General features: G+C 45.0%; 1 protein-coding gene across 3 annotated transcripts in view; it reads right to left on the reverse strand.

Moving 5' to 3' along the window:
- Positions 1 to 904: 904 nt before the first annotated feature.
- The window catches only part of LOC143818151 (acidic mammalian chitinase-like), a 152,658-nt gene continuing 135,437 nt past the window's right edge, over positions 905 to 18,125 (reverse strand). Inside the window, exons 1-11 of one of the 3 annotated variants that reach the window (XM_077299554.1) lie at positions 7,053 to 7,082; positions 6,353 to 6,382; positions 5,850 to 6,051; positions 4,280 to 4,336; positions 4,036 to 4,201; positions 3,385 to 3,509; positions 2,503 to 2,626; positions 2,131 to 2,316; positions 1,855 to 1,974; positions 1,624 to 1,765; positions 905 to 1,252 (exon numbers count right to left, since the gene is read on the reverse strand). In XM_077299554.1, the coding sequence (XP_077155669.1) occupies positions 987 to 1,252; positions 1,624 to 1,765; positions 1,855 to 1,974; positions 2,131 to 2,316; positions 2,503 to 2,626; positions 3,385 to 3,509; positions 4,036 to 4,201; positions 4,280 to 4,336; positions 5,850 to 6,051; positions 6,353 to 6,382; positions 7,053 to 7,077 (1,443 nt within the window). In that variant the 5' untranslated portion in view covers positions 7,078 to 7,082 and the 3' untranslated portion in view covers positions 905 to 986. Of the gene's footprint in view, positions 1,253 to 1,623; positions 1,766 to 1,854; positions 1,975 to 2,130; positions 2,317 to 2,502; positions 2,627 to 3,384; positions 3,510 to 4,035; positions 4,202 to 4,279; positions 4,337 to 5,849; positions 6,052 to 6,352; positions 6,383 to 7,052; positions 7,083 to 18,125 lie in introns of those variants that run through there. The other 2 variants (XM_077299556.1, XM_077299555.1) reach the window with 2 other exon arrangements.

Raw genomic sequence — 18,125 nt, forward strand, 5'->3', positions numbered from 1 at the left:
GGGCTATATCACTAATACCAGTGTTGTGCACGCCAGACATAATGAAGATTACAGTGTGCCTAATTCGCTAACAGGTGTATACTGCTGGAAAAGATTTAGGCCAATCTGTTAACTGATGTGCACGGCTACCAGAAATGTGCTCCAGTCTGTAAGCTTTGTGTATCTTTTCATGAATTTGACAGGTGGGTTTAGTCATGCTCCATTCTGTCCATGTCCTACTCATGCTATGACCACTTTGGCTTAGCTGGCCAACACTAGATTGTAAACGCCAAATGTTGCATTAGTTTTGGGCAACTTCCGAGTTGCGCAAAAATATTGTGCCTTATTAAACACTTAAAAAATCAGGTCAAATGTCTTAATTTTGATAACACTTTTTATGTAGTATTTTTTATCTATGTTATTTTCCATTGTTAAAATGTAGTGTAACAACCCACTGCAGTGCATCCTCACACCAATAGAAATGTAGTACTCTCCCATATTGAGTTGTATATGAGTTTTATGTAGACTGAAGCAGTTGGATGCTCAATAATGCTAACCACACCTCTGTGCTTGAAATAAAATATAGTCAGGTAGACTCCAACTTATCGCATTAAAAGGAAAGATGGTGGTTACCGCATACCTGTGAGGATAAAATATGTTAATCTGTTAAAATTGTTAATAACTATCAAATTCTGTTATGTCTGGACAGCGTGTCCACAAAGTTGTACTTACCTTTTCCCAGTCCCATTTCCCTTACCTCCCTCCCTCTCCTTACCCTTATTCCCTTGAGAGCTGATTATATGACTATCTTTGCATGTTAATACTAAATTTCAAAAGATACAATAAAAATTATTTGAAAAGAAATAAAATATAGTCATTGATTATTCAAGAATCAGTGTAGTAATAAAATATTGACACTAAAGATGCTGAACACGTCTTTATTTTTGCAGCTTTTGTAACAACTCTGTTTGACATTCTCTGTATAGTCTTTACTGACTCATTACAGACTATGGCCAGTTGCAGCACTCACAACTAGGGTCAAACACAAGGCCAGACTGGCAATATTGTTCGTAGGTAATGCCATTTAAGCAATGCCAGAAAGCATTCTTGTTTCCAGCTACAGGGTACAGTCCACTTGCCTTGCCAGCACAGAATCCGCTACCTCCTGAGCTGCTACCACCGGAGCTACTGCCAGAACCACTTCCACTTCCACTGGGCACAGTTTGTGGGGCAGCTGTAACTGGAGCAACAGGAGATGCAGGAGGAGCACATCCTAAACAAAAAAAGGGAATAATGTAAATCAGAATAAAATGCTTTTTATTTGCTTAATATTTTTATTATTTTAATAATTATAGTATGCATACATAAGTGATTAAAAAGCTAAGTTTATTAAGTGATCTACTTAATAAGCTTAGCTTTTTAATCACTTATGTATGCATACTATAATTATTGAAATAATAAAAATATTGGTGTAGACCAATTTGACTGAAGTGGAAACACTTTTCTGCTGCCTACAGACCAGCTTTCTTAATGAATACCAGTAGCCCGATATGTTTGCTCCTCAATATGCATTTTATGAATATGTGCTACTGATTTATGTATCACTGTCATGACCATACTTATCTGGCGGAATATAACACTTACCGGAAGCTTGAATGCCCAGAGTGTTTGTCAGTGTGGAGATTAGAGGATATTTGCCCTGATTACAGAAAGTGCCGGTGAAATCATCCAAATCAATGGCCCAGACCATAGCACCTGCAAAGTTGTTCTTCATCAGCCATTCAGCCTATGGATTAGAAATGAGAAAACGTGTGTTAGCATAGTTCTGTTTCTTTTTTCTTTCTTTGGTTGCTTTTAACTAAAAAACGCAATTACCTTTAACTGGAAACTCTTCTGATTGTCATATCCCAACCACTCATTTCCCTGGTAGGCATAGGGAACATCTTCAGAAGAAGACCACACATTAGTAGCTCCGTTCTTCAGGAAAGTACAAATCTGCAAAAATGAATGGGAAATTTGGACTTTATGAAGCTTTCTTCAATAGGAAGATTTTAAAAGTTGCTCTCTCTATTTTTTTTAGTAGAATATTACAATTGTTTTGTGATTATTTTCATGATCCAACATATCTTAGTTTGCATCAAAAGGTCTTACTTCATAGTAGGCCCAGAATCCAGACTGCCTACTGTAAGGTCCCTCAGGTCCTGCTCCAGAAGTAGGGGCACCAATGCCAGTGTTAGATGGATCGCTCAAGATGAAAGTGTGACCATAAGTTGGGAATCCAACAATAAGTTTAGAGGCTGGGGCACCATTGTTCAGCCAGTAGTTCATGACATAATCCTAGAAATTAGAAACATTCTATTTAAAGGTGTAATTTTTCAGATTTTATAGAATGCTATCATGTGTGATTAATTATTGCTTAGATTTATCAATTCACCTAATGATGTGTACAATTGTGAAATTCTAAAACACAGAACTTTAAACTAATAAAAGGCTGGCTAATATAGATACTTCATGGATACTAACCACATTCAGGTAAGCGTTGGCACCAGTAGCAGAAGGGTTAGCATACAGTGGGCTGTTCTCTCCTGTGTATCCTTCCCATGATCCATGCAGATCGTAGGTCATAACATGGAAGTAATCCAAAGCCCTAAAATGTAATACATATTTTTAAAAGAATGCAATATTTTTAGTGAGAGAAACACAGCATAGTTTGTTTCTGTTTTGTGTCAAAGCTATTACAGAAAATCACTTAATTAAAAAAATCCTAAATTGCTATTAGAACATCCTAGCCTCATGAATTTATTACTTTTAAATGGTATGCAGTGTAAGATATAATTAATGCAATCTATGCAACTGCCATAACCACCAGGTCTGGTGTAAAGAACAATATTAATACAATTTTTCAAAAAATTGCTTAAAGGGTAAATATTGGTTCAACTATTTAATTAGATTTCTTTATTTTATTTTAAAATGCTAATTTCTCCACTCTTCAGACGCTTGTTTCATCTTATAGGTGCATTTTGCGTTGTCGATAGCTGTTTAGTGACTCTCTGACAGTCAACCTCTAAACTGAGAGGCAGGAGGGAAAACCTGCTTGCACAGAGGTTAAATTAACTTCTAGCATGTATCATACTACATCACATTAGTGCTTGTTTGAAAACCGCACTGCCCCGAATTTCAGAATAAAACCTGAGCTGCGACGGTGGCTAGGACCCTATGGGGAGGGTAGGGGGGTGTAGGCAGTTCTCTTCTCAACACCTAGTATTCATGGCCTTCTACTAACAAAAACAGTCTGATGTCTGTTACTAAAGAATGGTCAAGAGAATTGTAAAGGTCTTTACAGCAAAATGGTTTCAATAATTTTTTGGCTCACAACTCATTTCATAAACATGGCTATTTACTCACTGAGCCAGTTGAGGAATCTGGTAACCTGACTGAATGTTGGAGATTCCACCAGCCACAGCAGCAGTAACCATGAGTCTTGGTTTGTTAGATTGTGAAGCCTCTGTCTCAAAAGCTGCCCTCATTTCCTGCAAAAATACCATTATAAAAATATTACATTAAAAGGTTGTTTCACTACTTTTGTATTGATGAGATATTCTTGGTATAGGTTATCAATACCAGATCTGCTGTGGATTCTCCACCCGGCAATCCACCGATCATCTATTCTCAGTGCCAAAAGCAGCCAGATGATATTAGAACAAGAAGGCTTCGTCGAAAGTGTAGTGGCCGCTACCTGGTGTCACAGATCAGCCCCTATTTACATGACTAGGAGCAGATCTATAATACCCGGCAGTGGCCACAACACAGTTGATGGAGTAGTGTTATTGCACTCCTGACATCCGCCAGCACTGAGAACAGCTGATCGGTGGGGGTGACATGTGTTTGACTCCATCCATGTGATGTTGATGAACTTTCAGATAGATAGGTAATAAATGTATAAATTAGTTGAAAACACGCTTTAAATTATTACAATTAGTTGATTACTTATATCTCTTTTAACAATTGGATGTTGACAGATAAAAGAAGGGGATTCCATCATGAACCCAACGTTACCTGAACCAAAGTGGTAAAGAGTGCTTTGTCCTGAGGAGTGCTGCCTCTTGAGCCAGGGTATTCCCAGTCAATATCGAGCCCATCAAACCCATACTGGCGCAGGAATGTGATCACAGATGAGATAAAGGTTTGACGGTTCTGAGCAGTAGACACCATGGTGGTGAACCTGGAAACATATCAGAATGTAAATATTATAAATTCCCATCTTGCCTGCCGCTAAACATTTGGATTATTTGCTACATACGGTGCAGTGCCGAAGTTCCAACCTCCAATGGCCAGCAGAGTCTTCAGGTTACCATTCCTGAAATAAAGAAATGGAGTCATTTCTAATGAAATAAAATGTATCTACTGTAATTTAGTAGCTTATTTCTAGTGTGAAGAGCATGTACAAAACACTGTTGTGTGGCCGTGTGAGGAGCCATAGTACAGAAGCCATAGACGTCTACAGGTCTGTACTGTACTACTAGGGCCCTTCTGCACTTCCATATGGCTATGATGTTATACCTAGCAATAGAGGCTTGAATGTGACAGAAATAGAGATATACATAAGTCATATTATTGGGGTACTCTCCACCATAAGTATTAATGCCTCACGCTATCCAATTACTTATGGACATCCCATAAGAAGATGTCAGGGTTTTTTACATATAAGATATTCAAGCTATTTTACTTAGACTATGAATCCTGAAACTGCACCAGATTTGTCACAGTTGTTCATGCTCTGTGAGCATTTGGGGGCATCTTTAGGCTGTCTTGTGGCAATGGAAACAGTCACTAGGCTTTTGCTAAGTAACACGATAGCAGCCTGGACCAAGAAAGGGGGAAAGCCTTAGGTCACACTCCCATGTACCAATATCGCTTCATATTTTGGGCTAACTCAGTTGACTAAAAGATGGTGTCAATTTCAAGAGAATCTGTCAGCAGGATTTTGCTACATAGTCTGAGAGCAACATAATGTAGAGGCAGCGAGGTGTCACTTACTGGGCTGAATGTTGTATTTTTTTATATAATCACTGTTTTCTCTGCTGACGATCTAGCAGTTCTCTGAATGCTGACTTCTATATAATCCCATCTGCACCACAGATTGGCAGCTATCTATTTACACTGTGCATTGTCAGATAGCTGCTAATCAATGGTGTGGACAGGGTCATACAGAGCAGTAGGACTAGGAGGCACAAGAAGACAAGTCCTCTAGTGATACTCTCCTGCTGATAAAACACGAATTTTATTAAAAGAACAACAAGCAGCCCAGTCAGAGAAACATCACTGGAACCAGGGTCTCTGCCTCAACACCATAGTGCTTTCAGATTACAAATACAAATACTGCTGACTGATTCCCTTTAAGTTTATGCCATCTTAAAGTAGGCTTAGTTTAGTAAACTAACATATGCTAAATTATGAAACAATATTGGCCAATAGGATTGTGACTTAAGACATTCCCTTTTCTCCAGCCACTGTCAAATAAGCAAATCTCTGGTACAACTTTCTGCAACGATCAAATGCTGTGCACCATTCATGTGATCACTGCAGAAAATCAATGGTAGCATATGAATGCTAATGCTGTGATCACTGTAAGAAATTACTAGAGACCAGTGGAGATCACCAGAGCCACTAAAGTGGGATTGTAGAGGGTGAAAAGTAAAGATTTAACCCATTACATGTTCTCAGCAACTTTTTTTGTAAGTGAAAATCCATTAAAATTTTTAAAAACGAAGTTAGAGCAATTCTACAGTGACCTATGGTAAGTTCTGCTCATGCAGTATATCCAAGTAGATCAATTGTATCCCATTTTAAAATGATAAAAAGCTACCTACTGATTTTTTAGGTTTTGGAAAGAGCTGTACAGGGTGACGTCATTCCATTCAATTGTGGCAATTTGGTTGTTTGTCATGCCGGCGAAAGCATAAATCAGGTGAGTACACAGGCATGGATCAATATTGTCAGGCTTGAACTTCCCAAGTCCAGGTCTGTACTGGGCCCAGTTGGTGAAATAGCATGACAGCTCGTAGGCAGAGCCTATGTGGAGTAAGAATATGAATGACAATATGCACATCACAGTCATTTCAGGCATAGGAAAGCAGCGATAACTGTACGTCTGTATTCTGTGTCCTAGAGGTGTAAGAATATATTCCATCCTCCTAGTTCTCCAACTCACCAGAAAGTAGTGGGGTGCTCATCCTACCTGCTAATGACTCCCCACTTACAGCTATGGCTAGCAAATAGTAGCTAAGGTGTCATCCTGGCCCTTGGGCTGCTTTCTTGTACTGGTGAGGCTCCACAGACACTATGTAAACTGCTAGGTTCTTAGAAAACTTACCTATCTGAGCATTCAGCAGAAATGCTAGCCCTAAAAGGTAGAAAAAGTAATGACTTTAGTAACATGTATATTAAAATAATATCCTGTTATCATCACAATTTGGAATCTGTCACAAGATTAGCTGCGTTTGCTACCCCATCTGAGAGCAGCATGATATCAGGGTAGACACCGTGATTCCAGTGCTGTATCATTTATTAGGCCGCTTGTTGCAGGTTTGATAAAATCACTTTTATCTGCTGCATATCTTGTAGTTTTCTGAATGCTGAGCTCCGTAAAACCCCTCCCCCCCACTCATCTTTCTGTGCACACTGTCAAAGCCTGCCATTCAATGGTGGTGGAGAGTTAAAAAGAGCTCATTAACCTGGAGGACTACCTGGCAGCAGGTTTACTTGTCCAGCTCAGTAAGTGACAAATCTCAGGAATCAGGGTCTCTTTATCTACATTATGCTACTTTCAGATTAGGTATCAAAACCCTGGTTACAGATTACCATTAAAAAAGTGCGAATACCTTTACCTATAAATTATCTATGCAAACTCAAAGTCCTTTTGCAAAAATGATTTTTGGAGCCAGAAAGCATGCAATGAAGGGGAAAAAATGGCTCCTAAAGGAGGCAATATATTTAAATCATGCTACAATTTAGTAGACGTAACAAAATAAAAAAAAAAAAAAGCAAAAAAACTAGTTTATATATTTCCTTACCAGCGAGCAGGATAAGCTTTGCCATCTTGCCTCTGTACTGACTCCAGATAGAGATGTATCAGTATTTATACTTCCTCTCCTTTATACTATCCTTATCACTTTTAACAGTGTAAATATGACTAATAATTAATTAATTAGTAAATACATATTTTTTGTTTTTTTTGTTGATATCTTGAGTAAAAAGAAATGATTTAAAAGCGTTTGTCTTTCTTTAACATTCATAGGTTAGATAACCTGTGTGCCAGAGAGAACAGTGTGATACCATTATAGCTATAACCTTGCCTAGTATTTAATCACTGTGGATTAGAGCTATTTGGACTAGGGACATGCCAATAAGATATGTTTTAATGGAAATTAAATAGATATCCTGTGCATTTCTGATAAGTGATATCTTTATTTAAAAACAACATGTTTGGCATTGTTGACCATAGGATTTTCACTTACAGTCGTCATTCAAAGTTAAGGTCTATTTACACAGTATGATTGTAGGCAATGAATGTTCTTAAGTTGTCCTATTGCAGAATAAATTTAGAGCCAATCAGATGCCTCACTGATGATATTGAATGATAGGTATCTGCCTGTATTTCTCAGCATTGAGGACACCAATAATGGGCAACATTGAGGACTGTCGATGCAGTGGTCACCAAAGAAACTTAGTGCAGGAGATGAATGGCCCATCAGGCTTACGTCCCTTTTAAATCGGAAGATGTCAATCAGTGCCAACAGCTTTGAACTGGCAACAACCAGTGGGACTCAGAAGTGGTCTTCACTCTTCAAGGATGAATTATGGCCAAAAATCATTTGACTTGGAAACAAAGCCAACTGACTCAAATATGCACAAAAACATAGGAACTGGGGTGCAGAAAAGTGGCAACAGGTGCTCTGGACTGGACATTTTTAATATTTGACTGTTACAGAAGACAATTTGTTCTCAAAAGGCTGGAGAGCAGTACAATATTGAATATCTTAAGGCAACAGTGAAGCATTGTAGAGTTTCCTTCCTAATTCAGAGCTGAATTTCAGCAAAAGTAGTTAAGAATTGGGTAAAAAGTAGTGATGAGCGAAGTTGCTTGTCACTACTCAGGACTAGAGATGGGCGAATATTTCAATGTTCGGTTCGGATTACGATCGCCGAATTTGCAATATTTGCAGATTAATTTGTCGAATATTCGCCAAACATAACCGAACGCCATTCATGTCAATGGGAGGCAAAAACAAACGCATGCACAGCACCTTATATCTGCCCCAATTGCTGCCAAAACACATCAAATGAGGGACAGACACCAGGAAAGTGGCCTCAATTCCCCCACGGACTAACTTGGCACTGAAGCTATCAGCCATGCATGAAGTATCTTGGTCTGGGCCAGCATTTACAGCTTTCAATTGAACGTCACACAGAGGCGTAGCTAGGGTTTTGGTTCAGGGCGTGGCAAAACTTCTGAGTGGGCCCCTAACCAGGTAACCTTGATTACAACTCAGTGACGCACCGTAATAGTGGAGGAGAACATCAGCAAATGACCGCGCTGTTACTGAAGATAATCTCTATATAACGACCAACACTGATATTACCGCCATATGGTCAGTGGTAGAGTCCAAGCCTACAGAACATATAAGAGATTACAGTACAGTTACAGATATTGACTTACCGCTGACGTTCTTTCTGATGGAATCGTTCATTTTTCCCGTCTTTTCCATCTGGCCCAGACCAATATGACAACTTCTTCCAGCCACGATTCGGCTTCAGAGAATACAACAAAGACACATTTCACTCCTCATATTCCAGCCATCACCATCTATTCCCAACCTGCACAAACTCCTCATCCTGCCCATACCCCAATACTGAGCCGCTGCTGCCATATGTGTCCCTATTACTGCACCTACTGTGTGGTTCACTGTGCCTTCTAAATTCTAAAGCAACCCTCTATAATATAGTAATACTGGGTGCAAGTGCCCTAGAAAACAGTGCCCACATTTTGCCCCATAGAATGTAATATTGCCCTGTGTGCCACTTTGACAGTCACAGTAACCTATAACAATAAGTGCCCACTTTACATTTAATAATGTCCTGTGTCTCCTCCCCGTACAGCTCCCCTATATACAGTATGATGCTCTCTTATGCACGGTATAATGCCCCCTCACTGTATAGTACCACCAACACAGTATACTGAGCCTTTAGTAGCCCCCAAACTGTTTGATGGCTCCAACACTGTATGATGGCCCTCTCACTGTAATCTCCACATTGTATGAAGGCCCCTAGATAACCTCCATATAGTATAATGCACCAGATCATCCTAAATATAGTATAATGCACTCCCCGTAGGCCTGTTCTATAGTATAAGGCACTCCCTATAGGCCTACTCTATATTGTATAATGCACACCCATAGGCACTCTATAGCACAAGGCAGCACCCATAGGCAGACTCTGTAGTACAAGGCCGCACCCCATAGGTAGACCCTGTAGTATAAGGCAGCACCCCATAGGCAGACCCTGTAGTAAAAGGCAGCACCCCTTAGGCAGACCCTGTAGTATAAGGCAACACCCCCATAGGCAGACTCTATAGCACAAGGCAGCACCCATAGACAGACTCTATAGCACAAGGCAGCAGCCACAGGCAGACTCTGTAGTCTAAGGCAGCACCCCATAGACAGACCCTGTAGTATAAGGCAGCACCCCCATAGACAGACTCTGTAGTATAAGGCAACACCCCCATAGGCAGATGCTGTAATATAAGCCAGCACCCTCATAGGCAGACCTTGTATTATAAGCCAGCACCCTCATAGGCAGACCCTGTAGTATAAGCCAGCACACCCATGGGCAGACTCTGTAGTATAAAATAGCACCCCCATAGGCAGACCCTGTAGTATAAGGCAGCACCCCATAGACAGACCCTGTAGTATAATTCACCCCCCAATACTGGGCAGCATTGCAGGGAAATCGATTCTCCCTGCTCTGCCGCAGAATGTATTGCGCACCGATACAGTTTACAGTAGCTTAGCTCCGGGTGGGCCCCCTCTGAGCACCGAACCAAGGGTGATGGCCTCCTCTGCCCCCCGGTAGCTACTCTACTGACGTCACAGTAAGATGAGGTGGGTGAGAGATCTGTGTAGGCCTCCTTTGCTTGGAGCCGTGATACCACATGCAACACTTCTACCTGCTTTCATGCTGAGTCACACTCAGGTGGCACAAATATCAGTTTTGTAGACTACAATTGTCAGAAAAATTTAAGGATAGTAAATAGAGATGAGCAAATTTGCTCAAGTTCCCTCATATTCGGCAAGCTGCAGAGGGAACCCGGCTTCCTGGATCACGTTGGGCAATCAGCTGATCAGCACTGCAGCTGCATGTGTCGCCACGACACATGCTTGGAGAACCTCATCACGCTCATCACTAAACGTAACATGGGTAGTTGAGTCCAAGGAAGCAGAGGCCTAACAGTCTTGGAGGCCTGCTGCTATATGCAACAAGCATGAAAGAGACCCAACCAGGAGTCTATACATTTTCAAATAATAGTGGCAGACACTACCAAAGTGGCATCAATTTCATCACAGTAGAAATAGTATAATAGGGACCGACATGTTTTCCACTACGCCCAATCCAGCAGATGGACACCCAACCAGGAGTGCTCACATTTAAACAAATGAGGGCCTTACACCACAGAAGTGGCATAAATTTCACGAGAGTAGAAATAGTATAATAGGGACCGACAGCTCTTCCACTACACCCAATCCAGCAGATGGACATCCAATCAGGAGTGTTCACATTTTATAAAATGAGGGCCTGACACCACCGAAGTGGAATAAATGTCATGAGAATAGAAATAGTATAATTGGGACCGACACGTCTTCCACTACAGCCAACCCAGCTGATGTAGACCAACCATGACTGTTTACATTTCCACAAATTTGTGTTAACATCAGTATCAGCAGCAGCCACAGCAGGCACTGAAGCCACACTAAAAATATCACGGAGTGAAGTTACGTGACATTAATGCAGCACACTAAAAATGCAATATATATATATATATATATATATATATATATATATATATATATATATTTATATACATATATATATATATATATATATATATATATTGGGGTGCAAAAGACTTTGGAGATCCATAACTTTTTCATCTTCATGAAAGTTAGGCAGTCTACACTTTCAGGGAACAGCCGGCAACTTATCCGTCAGTATACCACCAGCAGCACTGAAGACACGTTGTGAGAGAACGCTGGCTGCCGGGCACAATAAAACCTCCAAGGCGTGTGAGGCGAGCTCAGGCCACTAATCCATTTTGAAAGACAAAAATGTGAAAGGGTCCAAACACTCCCCGATGGTATTAATATTCAATTTTAGATACCCCTGCACCATCCTCTCCATTCGTTCATCACGTGTAAGACTTGGACTCGTGGCTGGTGCACGAGCTTGTCTAAAAAAGTATCAAAGGATTTACAGAAATTGCTTCTTTCAATTCCACTTCTGCTGCTGCTAATGTTTTGGAATTGACAAATTGATGTGTCAGAGGTTGGAAGTCTAGAGCTGCGATGCAAACTGTGTGGGGAGCGCCCCCACCGTCTCAGGGCCGTGGGGTACCCGGTACCGGGCCTCTCTGTCTTGGTTCTGGGATTGTCACGCTGGCTAGACCCGGTCCGTGACCCTGCTAAGGGGCGTCCAGTGAAAGTTGAGAGTGATGATGTGTGGTGCAGGGTGCGATGAATAACGAGGACACAGGGTTGCAGTCTCTTTACCAGTCTTTACTGAAGGTTTTGAGATACTCAATCCAGAGCACTGTTAACAGGGCTGGCTGAGACCGGCCGGTCCAAAGGCACATCCGGAGTTCCCTTAGCAGGTGGGAATCAGTGTCTACCTTCTAGCGCCTGTGTGTTGTAGTCCTTCCCTGCTAAGCACCCCGGGATAGTCCTCACAACTGTTGTGTCTGTCTCTGATGTTCGTTCTCTCCATCCCCCAGATGATATGGTTAGGACGCACCCGTATGACGGGGTAGGCCTGGAGTTCTTCCGGGACCCTAGAGTCGCCCCTCTCCCACAGCTGCCTCCGTTGTCTGCTTAGGTGTTTAAGTGAGACAGCCAACCTATAATTGGCTGTCCTGCCGTGGTTTGAAGTAGTGCTTAGAGTCTCTTACTTTCTCTGCGTTCCGGCCACCGACTTTGCGCCTCAGAAGGATGTTGCCTCGATCTTACAGCACGACTCCTTCTGGTCCTATCACCTCTGCGCTGTATTCCCATTTCTCACTCCTTCACAATACCCCTCGCTTCTTGTCCTTTCCTAGGAGACTGCCGCTGTAAGCACAGGCACGGCTCCGTAACGTTCTTTCCTGTTCACTAGGGCTCTGCCAGGATCCCACCTCTGACAGGTCCTCTCTCGAGCTCTTCCCAGCTCCTTTCTCCCTGACTTCCTGTCCAACCCCCCAGTTTTACCCAAGTGTGAGGAGTGGTCGAATAGATTCAACCACCCCCCCTGGTGGCCGGAGTGTGAGGTGTAGTGTGTGTCTGCGATACCTGGTCAGGTGAACTGCTTTAGTGCCATCAGATGTACCACCACTCCCCTTAGCGGCAGAGCAACAGTACTGCAACGACCAGGACTCTGGGGCGCTGCACTCCCCCCTGGTTAAATCCAGTACTCCCGGACTGGGAAAAGAAAAACAACATTACATGTTAGTAGAAAACACACAGGACTTTGAAACACTATAAACAAGTAAATGCTATGAACCAGTTACTATATAACAATGCTTCCCTTTATGGGAGGTGAGGACACTTGAACGTTACGCAAATTTGGGTCATGCACAGTTTATGACTCCCAGTCCAGTGGTTGAAACAGCGGGGACCCGGGGTAAACAAAGGGGTCCCCTTTTGAAAGTTTTGGAGCAATTCACCGTCCATTACTCCATTGTCCATTTTTAAACCTGTAACAAAAGATATGTACACAAACATTTTCAACCAAATAGCAGCCCTCCTTAATTTCTCCAAGTTTTGTAGCGAAGTGGAGTTTGATTCTTGGTGCTGCGTGTCGATCTCCGCAGTGCAGGGGTTGCTATTGGTCTAACAGGGCCCGCTATGCTTGCTACCGCTGGTGTAGTGCACTGTCTTCTAGCTACGCTTCTAGTGAGTCTGGGTAGCACTGGCATTCTGGAGCTCTCAGAGCTGCTGCTACCAACAGTGGGTACGGCAGGTTCGCTGATAGCAGAGGGAGGACTTGCCGGTTCAACGGTTGGCATGACATCTTCGGGCGGGATCTGCTGAGATTGCGGGCCTGGATGATCTGGCACCACAGTTGGTTCTGGTGGGTTCGGTTGACGGAACGTTAGGACGGGCACCATGATGGCCTGATTTATCTGAGTCCAAGACTGGGGAAAATCGCCAAGAACAGTGTGTATCATTTTCTCCTCTTCTACAGGTGGGGAGATTCCTGGATCTGTTTCCCTCTCTCTCAACTTATCGGGGCATACTTTAAGGTGATCTCTGGATATGGCCGTTGAGGTTTCCCCTCCATCTTTGCTGATGAGACAGACCTTCGTGTTGTCGAAATCGGATGGCAGGATGGTATATGGTTCCGCTTCCCATTGGTTGTCGAGTTTGTGTAGCCTCCTCTTTCGTTTGAGTACTTGCTCACCAGGTGACAAGGGAATCGCAGGAGCGTGCTGGTTGTAGTCTCTTTCTTGTTTTTGTCTAGCCTGGGTGAGACTTCTTTCCACGCATTCCTGTACTTTGCGGTACCTTCGCTGCCTTTCTGCATCCCAATCTGCATCCGGCGAGGTATCTTCGGGGATTAGGACCCCCATGTCCAGATCAACGGGTAACTTGCTAGATCTTCCTCGCATCAGGTACGCTAGAGTGCAGTTGGTGGAATTTACTGGGATGTGATTGTATATGTCCACCAAGTCAGGCAACTTTGTTGGCCACAGGTTCCGTTCCTCTACGGGCAAGGTCTTCAGTAAGTCGATCACCACTTGGTTCATCTTTTCACACATCCCGTTGGTTTGGGGATGGTACGGTGTGGTTCTGATCTTCTTACACCCGTACAGATGGCAGAACTCTTGGAACACCTCTGCTTCGAATGCTGGTCCCTGATCGGTCAGTACCTTCTCCGGGTACCCATGGGGCCTACAAAAGTAATGCTGGAAGGCCTTGACGGCCGTCCTGGCCGTTAGATCCTTGACATGTACAACCACCAAAAATCTGGAGTAGTGATCTACGATGGTAAGAGCGTAGATATAGCCTGACCGGCTAGGTGTCAGCTTCACATGATCCAGCGCGACCAGTTCAAGCGGCCGTTTGGTGATGATGGGCTGCAAGGGAGCCCGTTGGCTGTCATGGTCCTTCCTGCGTAGGCTACATGGACCGCACTCTCGACACCACTTCTCAATGGCTCTCTTCATGCCAATCCAATAGAACCTCCCTCGGAGTAGCCTCTCCAGCTTCCTCCATCCGAAGTGTCTGGCTCCATCGTGGTAGGCGCCCAAAATCATGGGCACATCTCGCCTTGGCACCACTATCTGCCATACCAATTCATGAGTACGTGAGTCGATGCTCCTCCGGCACAGCTTACCATCGTGAATAAACAGTTTGCTTCTCCCCTTCCACAGCTGGCGTGTCTCCTGTGGATCATCTGGGCCGGGATGCAACCCTGCCTGCGTCAAGAGCTCTTTCACCCGATGGACCGCGGGGTCACCATCCTGGGTCTCCGCCCATCCGTGATGGGGCAGGGGATTCAGCGTGGCATCCTGTTGGTTCTTGTGCCTGTTCTTCACATGATGGGAGTACTGAGTGGCTTTGGGGCGATGGAATGCGGGCAGCTCTACCTCATCAAGTGCCTCCGGGTCCTCCCCCGTTTCTGGCAAATTGGGCATCCGGGACAAGGCATCGGCATTCGCATTCTTGCGTCCTGCCCGGTACTTGATGGTGAAGTCGTAGTTGGACAGCCGGGCCATCCACCGCTGTTCCAAGGCCCCGAGTTTGGCTGTATCCAAGTGCGTCAGCGGATTGTTATCCGTGAAGATGGTGAATTTCGCCGAGGTCAGGTAGTGTTTGAACCTCTTTGTCACTGCCCAGACGATGGCAAGGAATTCCAGCTTAAAGGAACTGTAGTTGTCACTGTTCCTTTCCGTGGGACGAAGCTTCCTGCTGGCGTAAGCGATTACCCTCTCCTTGCCTTTCTGGACCAGGGAGAGCACGGCCCCCAATCCTACATTGCTGGCATCCGTATACAGCACAAACGGTTGGTCATATTCAGGGTAGGCCAGTACCTCTTCCCCGTCAGTGCCGACTTCAAGCAAGTGAAGGATCCTTCCAGCCCCTCATTCCAATCAAATGGGGCGTTCTTCCCCTTGGTCTTCTTTGATTGACCTAGCAACAGGTCTTGCAAGGGCGCGGCCTTCTTGGTGAAGTCCTTAATGAACCTCCGGTAATAGCCTACCAGCCCGAGGAACTGCTGGACTTCGTGGAGGTTGCTGGGATTCGGCCAGTCCTGGATCACCGTGACCTTGTCGGGGTCTGGGGCCACTCCTTCAGCACTCACCACATGGCCCAGGTACTGCACTTTGGGTTTCAGCAGATGGCATTTGGACGGTTTCACCTTTAAGCCAAAGTTGGACAGGGCTTCAAACACCTCAGCCAGGTGCTTCAGATGGTCTTTGTAGGTCTTAGAGAAGACAATGACATCATCCAAATACTGCAGTACGGTTTCAAAGTTCTTGTGCCCCAGACAGCACTCCATCATCCTCTGGAACGTCCCCGGGGCATTGCACAATCCGAAGGGCATGTAGTTGAATTCGCAGAGACCCATCGGTGTCGTGAAGGCCGTCTTCTCTTTGTCCGCCTCCGCCACGGGAACCTGCCAGTACCCACTGGTGAGATCTAAGGTAGAGAAGTAGCAGATTTTAAGGCAGCCAGAGACTCCTCTATCCTGGGCAGTGGGTATGCATCCTTATGTGTAATGCGATTCAACTGCCTGTAATCAACACACATCCTCATTGTGCCATCTTTCTTTTTAACAAGGACTAATGGAGCTGCCCAGGGGCTACAACTGTCTCTCACCACCCCAGCCTCCTTCATTTCTCGCAACATGTCCTTGGCACACTGGTAATGAGCTGGGGGTACAGGGTGGTATCTCTCTTTTATGGGCCGATGATCTCCTGTGGGGATATGATGTTGGATCCCTTTCACCTGTCCAAAATCTAAGGGGTGTTTGCTAAATACCTGCTCGTACTCGTGAACCACCCTGTAGGCTCCCTGTTTCTGGTGGGATGGGGTAGAGTCAGTGCCCACATGCAATTCCCGACACCTATCTTTCGAGTGCCCTGCAGAACCGTTGTCCTCCGCCAGGTTAGACGGGGCCAAGGGTCCAGGTGTCTGTATCACACTATTATTGACAGCGAACAGTTTGGCGAGCGTGGCATACTTGGTGAGATGGACCTCTTCCGCCCCAAAATTAAGGACACGTACTGGCACCCTCCCCTGGCGGACGTCGACCACCCCCCGGGCTGTTAGGAGAGTAGGACTATTGTCTGAATATACGGGTTCTACCAGGGCCTGGTAGTCCTTACCCCTGAGGCCTATGGCTGCCCGACACCATATTAACATCTCACTCCTGGGGGGTATCGCGATAGGGTTTGAATCACTCACAGTGACACGACCAATTTCACCACCAGTCAGCTCTACCTGCTGTCTTTGCATCAGAGCTCTGATTTCTTTTTGCAGGGCGCGTTGTTCACTGTAGCCAGCGGTTTCTGCTACCTGTTGTAACAAGACAATAACTTCTGCAAGACAATTTTCTATAACATTGGTACCAATAGTCATCATAGGATTACATTCACGGCGGTCAATATCAACAATTACAATCCCTTGGGCCTTCAATTCCACCCGCCTCACCTTGATGGTGACCTCTTTATACCCCACTTGTGGCAATGGCTGACCATTACTGGCTATTATGGTGAAATCGTCATCGGGGCCACGAGTAATATCGGTGTCCTCCCAATACCGTTTATAAAGCACGTAAGGCATAGTCGTCACCTGAGAACCGGTGTCCAGCAGAGCATTCATGGGGATACCGTCAATCACTACAGGAAGAACTGGTCGCCCTCCAACGTATTTGGCTCTCCAATGCTGCGGGCTTGATCGTCCTACTCCTGGGGGTTGGCCCTTTGCCCCAGGGGTTGCTCGTTTAAACGACAGTACCTTGCAAGGTGGCCCACCTGGTGACAGCGGCGGCAGATAGGTCGTCCGTCCCGATTGAAGCGATCGTCGTCCCGGCCTCTGGTGGGCGGAGTCCTCCTCTGTCGCATCCAGGGGACATCCTCTGGTCTGGAGGCCAGCTGGATCTTCTCCTTGGGGGCCTCCTGTAGGGACTGCACAGTCCGGGCTAGGGCAGCAACGCTCTTGGTCAGCTCCTGCATCTGGAGGCGGAGTCCTGCCTGGGAGTCATCCTGTAAGCTCTGGGCATCGGCCTCGGCGGCGACTGGAGCATCTGGCGCCACCTCCTGGTGGTAAATGAGGGCTTGACGCCTGGGGGTACCACACGGCTGGACTGTCGCTCCTGCAGCGCCTGGATGGCTTTATCCTTGAATTGCGCAAAAGTCAGGTCTGGATTTTGCATGGCCAGGAAGTGCAATTGGCCCCTTTGGTGACTGCACAGGAGCCCCTCAATGAACCGCTCTTTCAGAAGTTTATCCTCATCTTGCATGCTGCCGGGGTCACTCTGCTTAATGGCCCACAGCGCCTCCTGGAGATTAAGGGCATAGTCCCGTAAGCTATCCTGCGGTCTCTGTTTGCATCCATAGAAAGTCAATTTAATTTCTGTAGCAGTATGGGTATCAAAGGTGGCTTTAAGCTTTGCAAAAACCTGCTGTGCAGTTCCCTTATCCGCGGCGGGCCAGGACTTCACTTCTCTCAAAGCCGCTCCAAAGAGTTGGTTTGTTATCATATGAACCTTCTGAGGCTCTGTCAAGGGGTAGAACTCGAGCAGGCTGCAGATCCCTTCTTTAAAGTCAGTTAATGTATGCGACTCCCCGGAGTATCGCGGGAGCCAGGCTGCTCTGGGCAGGTACGGCATAGAGA

The sequence above is a fragment of the Ranitomeya variabilis genome, chromosome 3 (assembly GCF_051348905.1).
Source record: "Ranitomeya variabilis isolate aRanVar5 chromosome 3, aRanVar5.hap1, whole genome shotgun sequence".
In the NCBI taxonomy this organism is placed as follows: Eukaryota; Metazoa; Chordata; class Amphibia; order Anura; family Dendrobatidae; genus Ranitomeya; species Ranitomeya variabilis.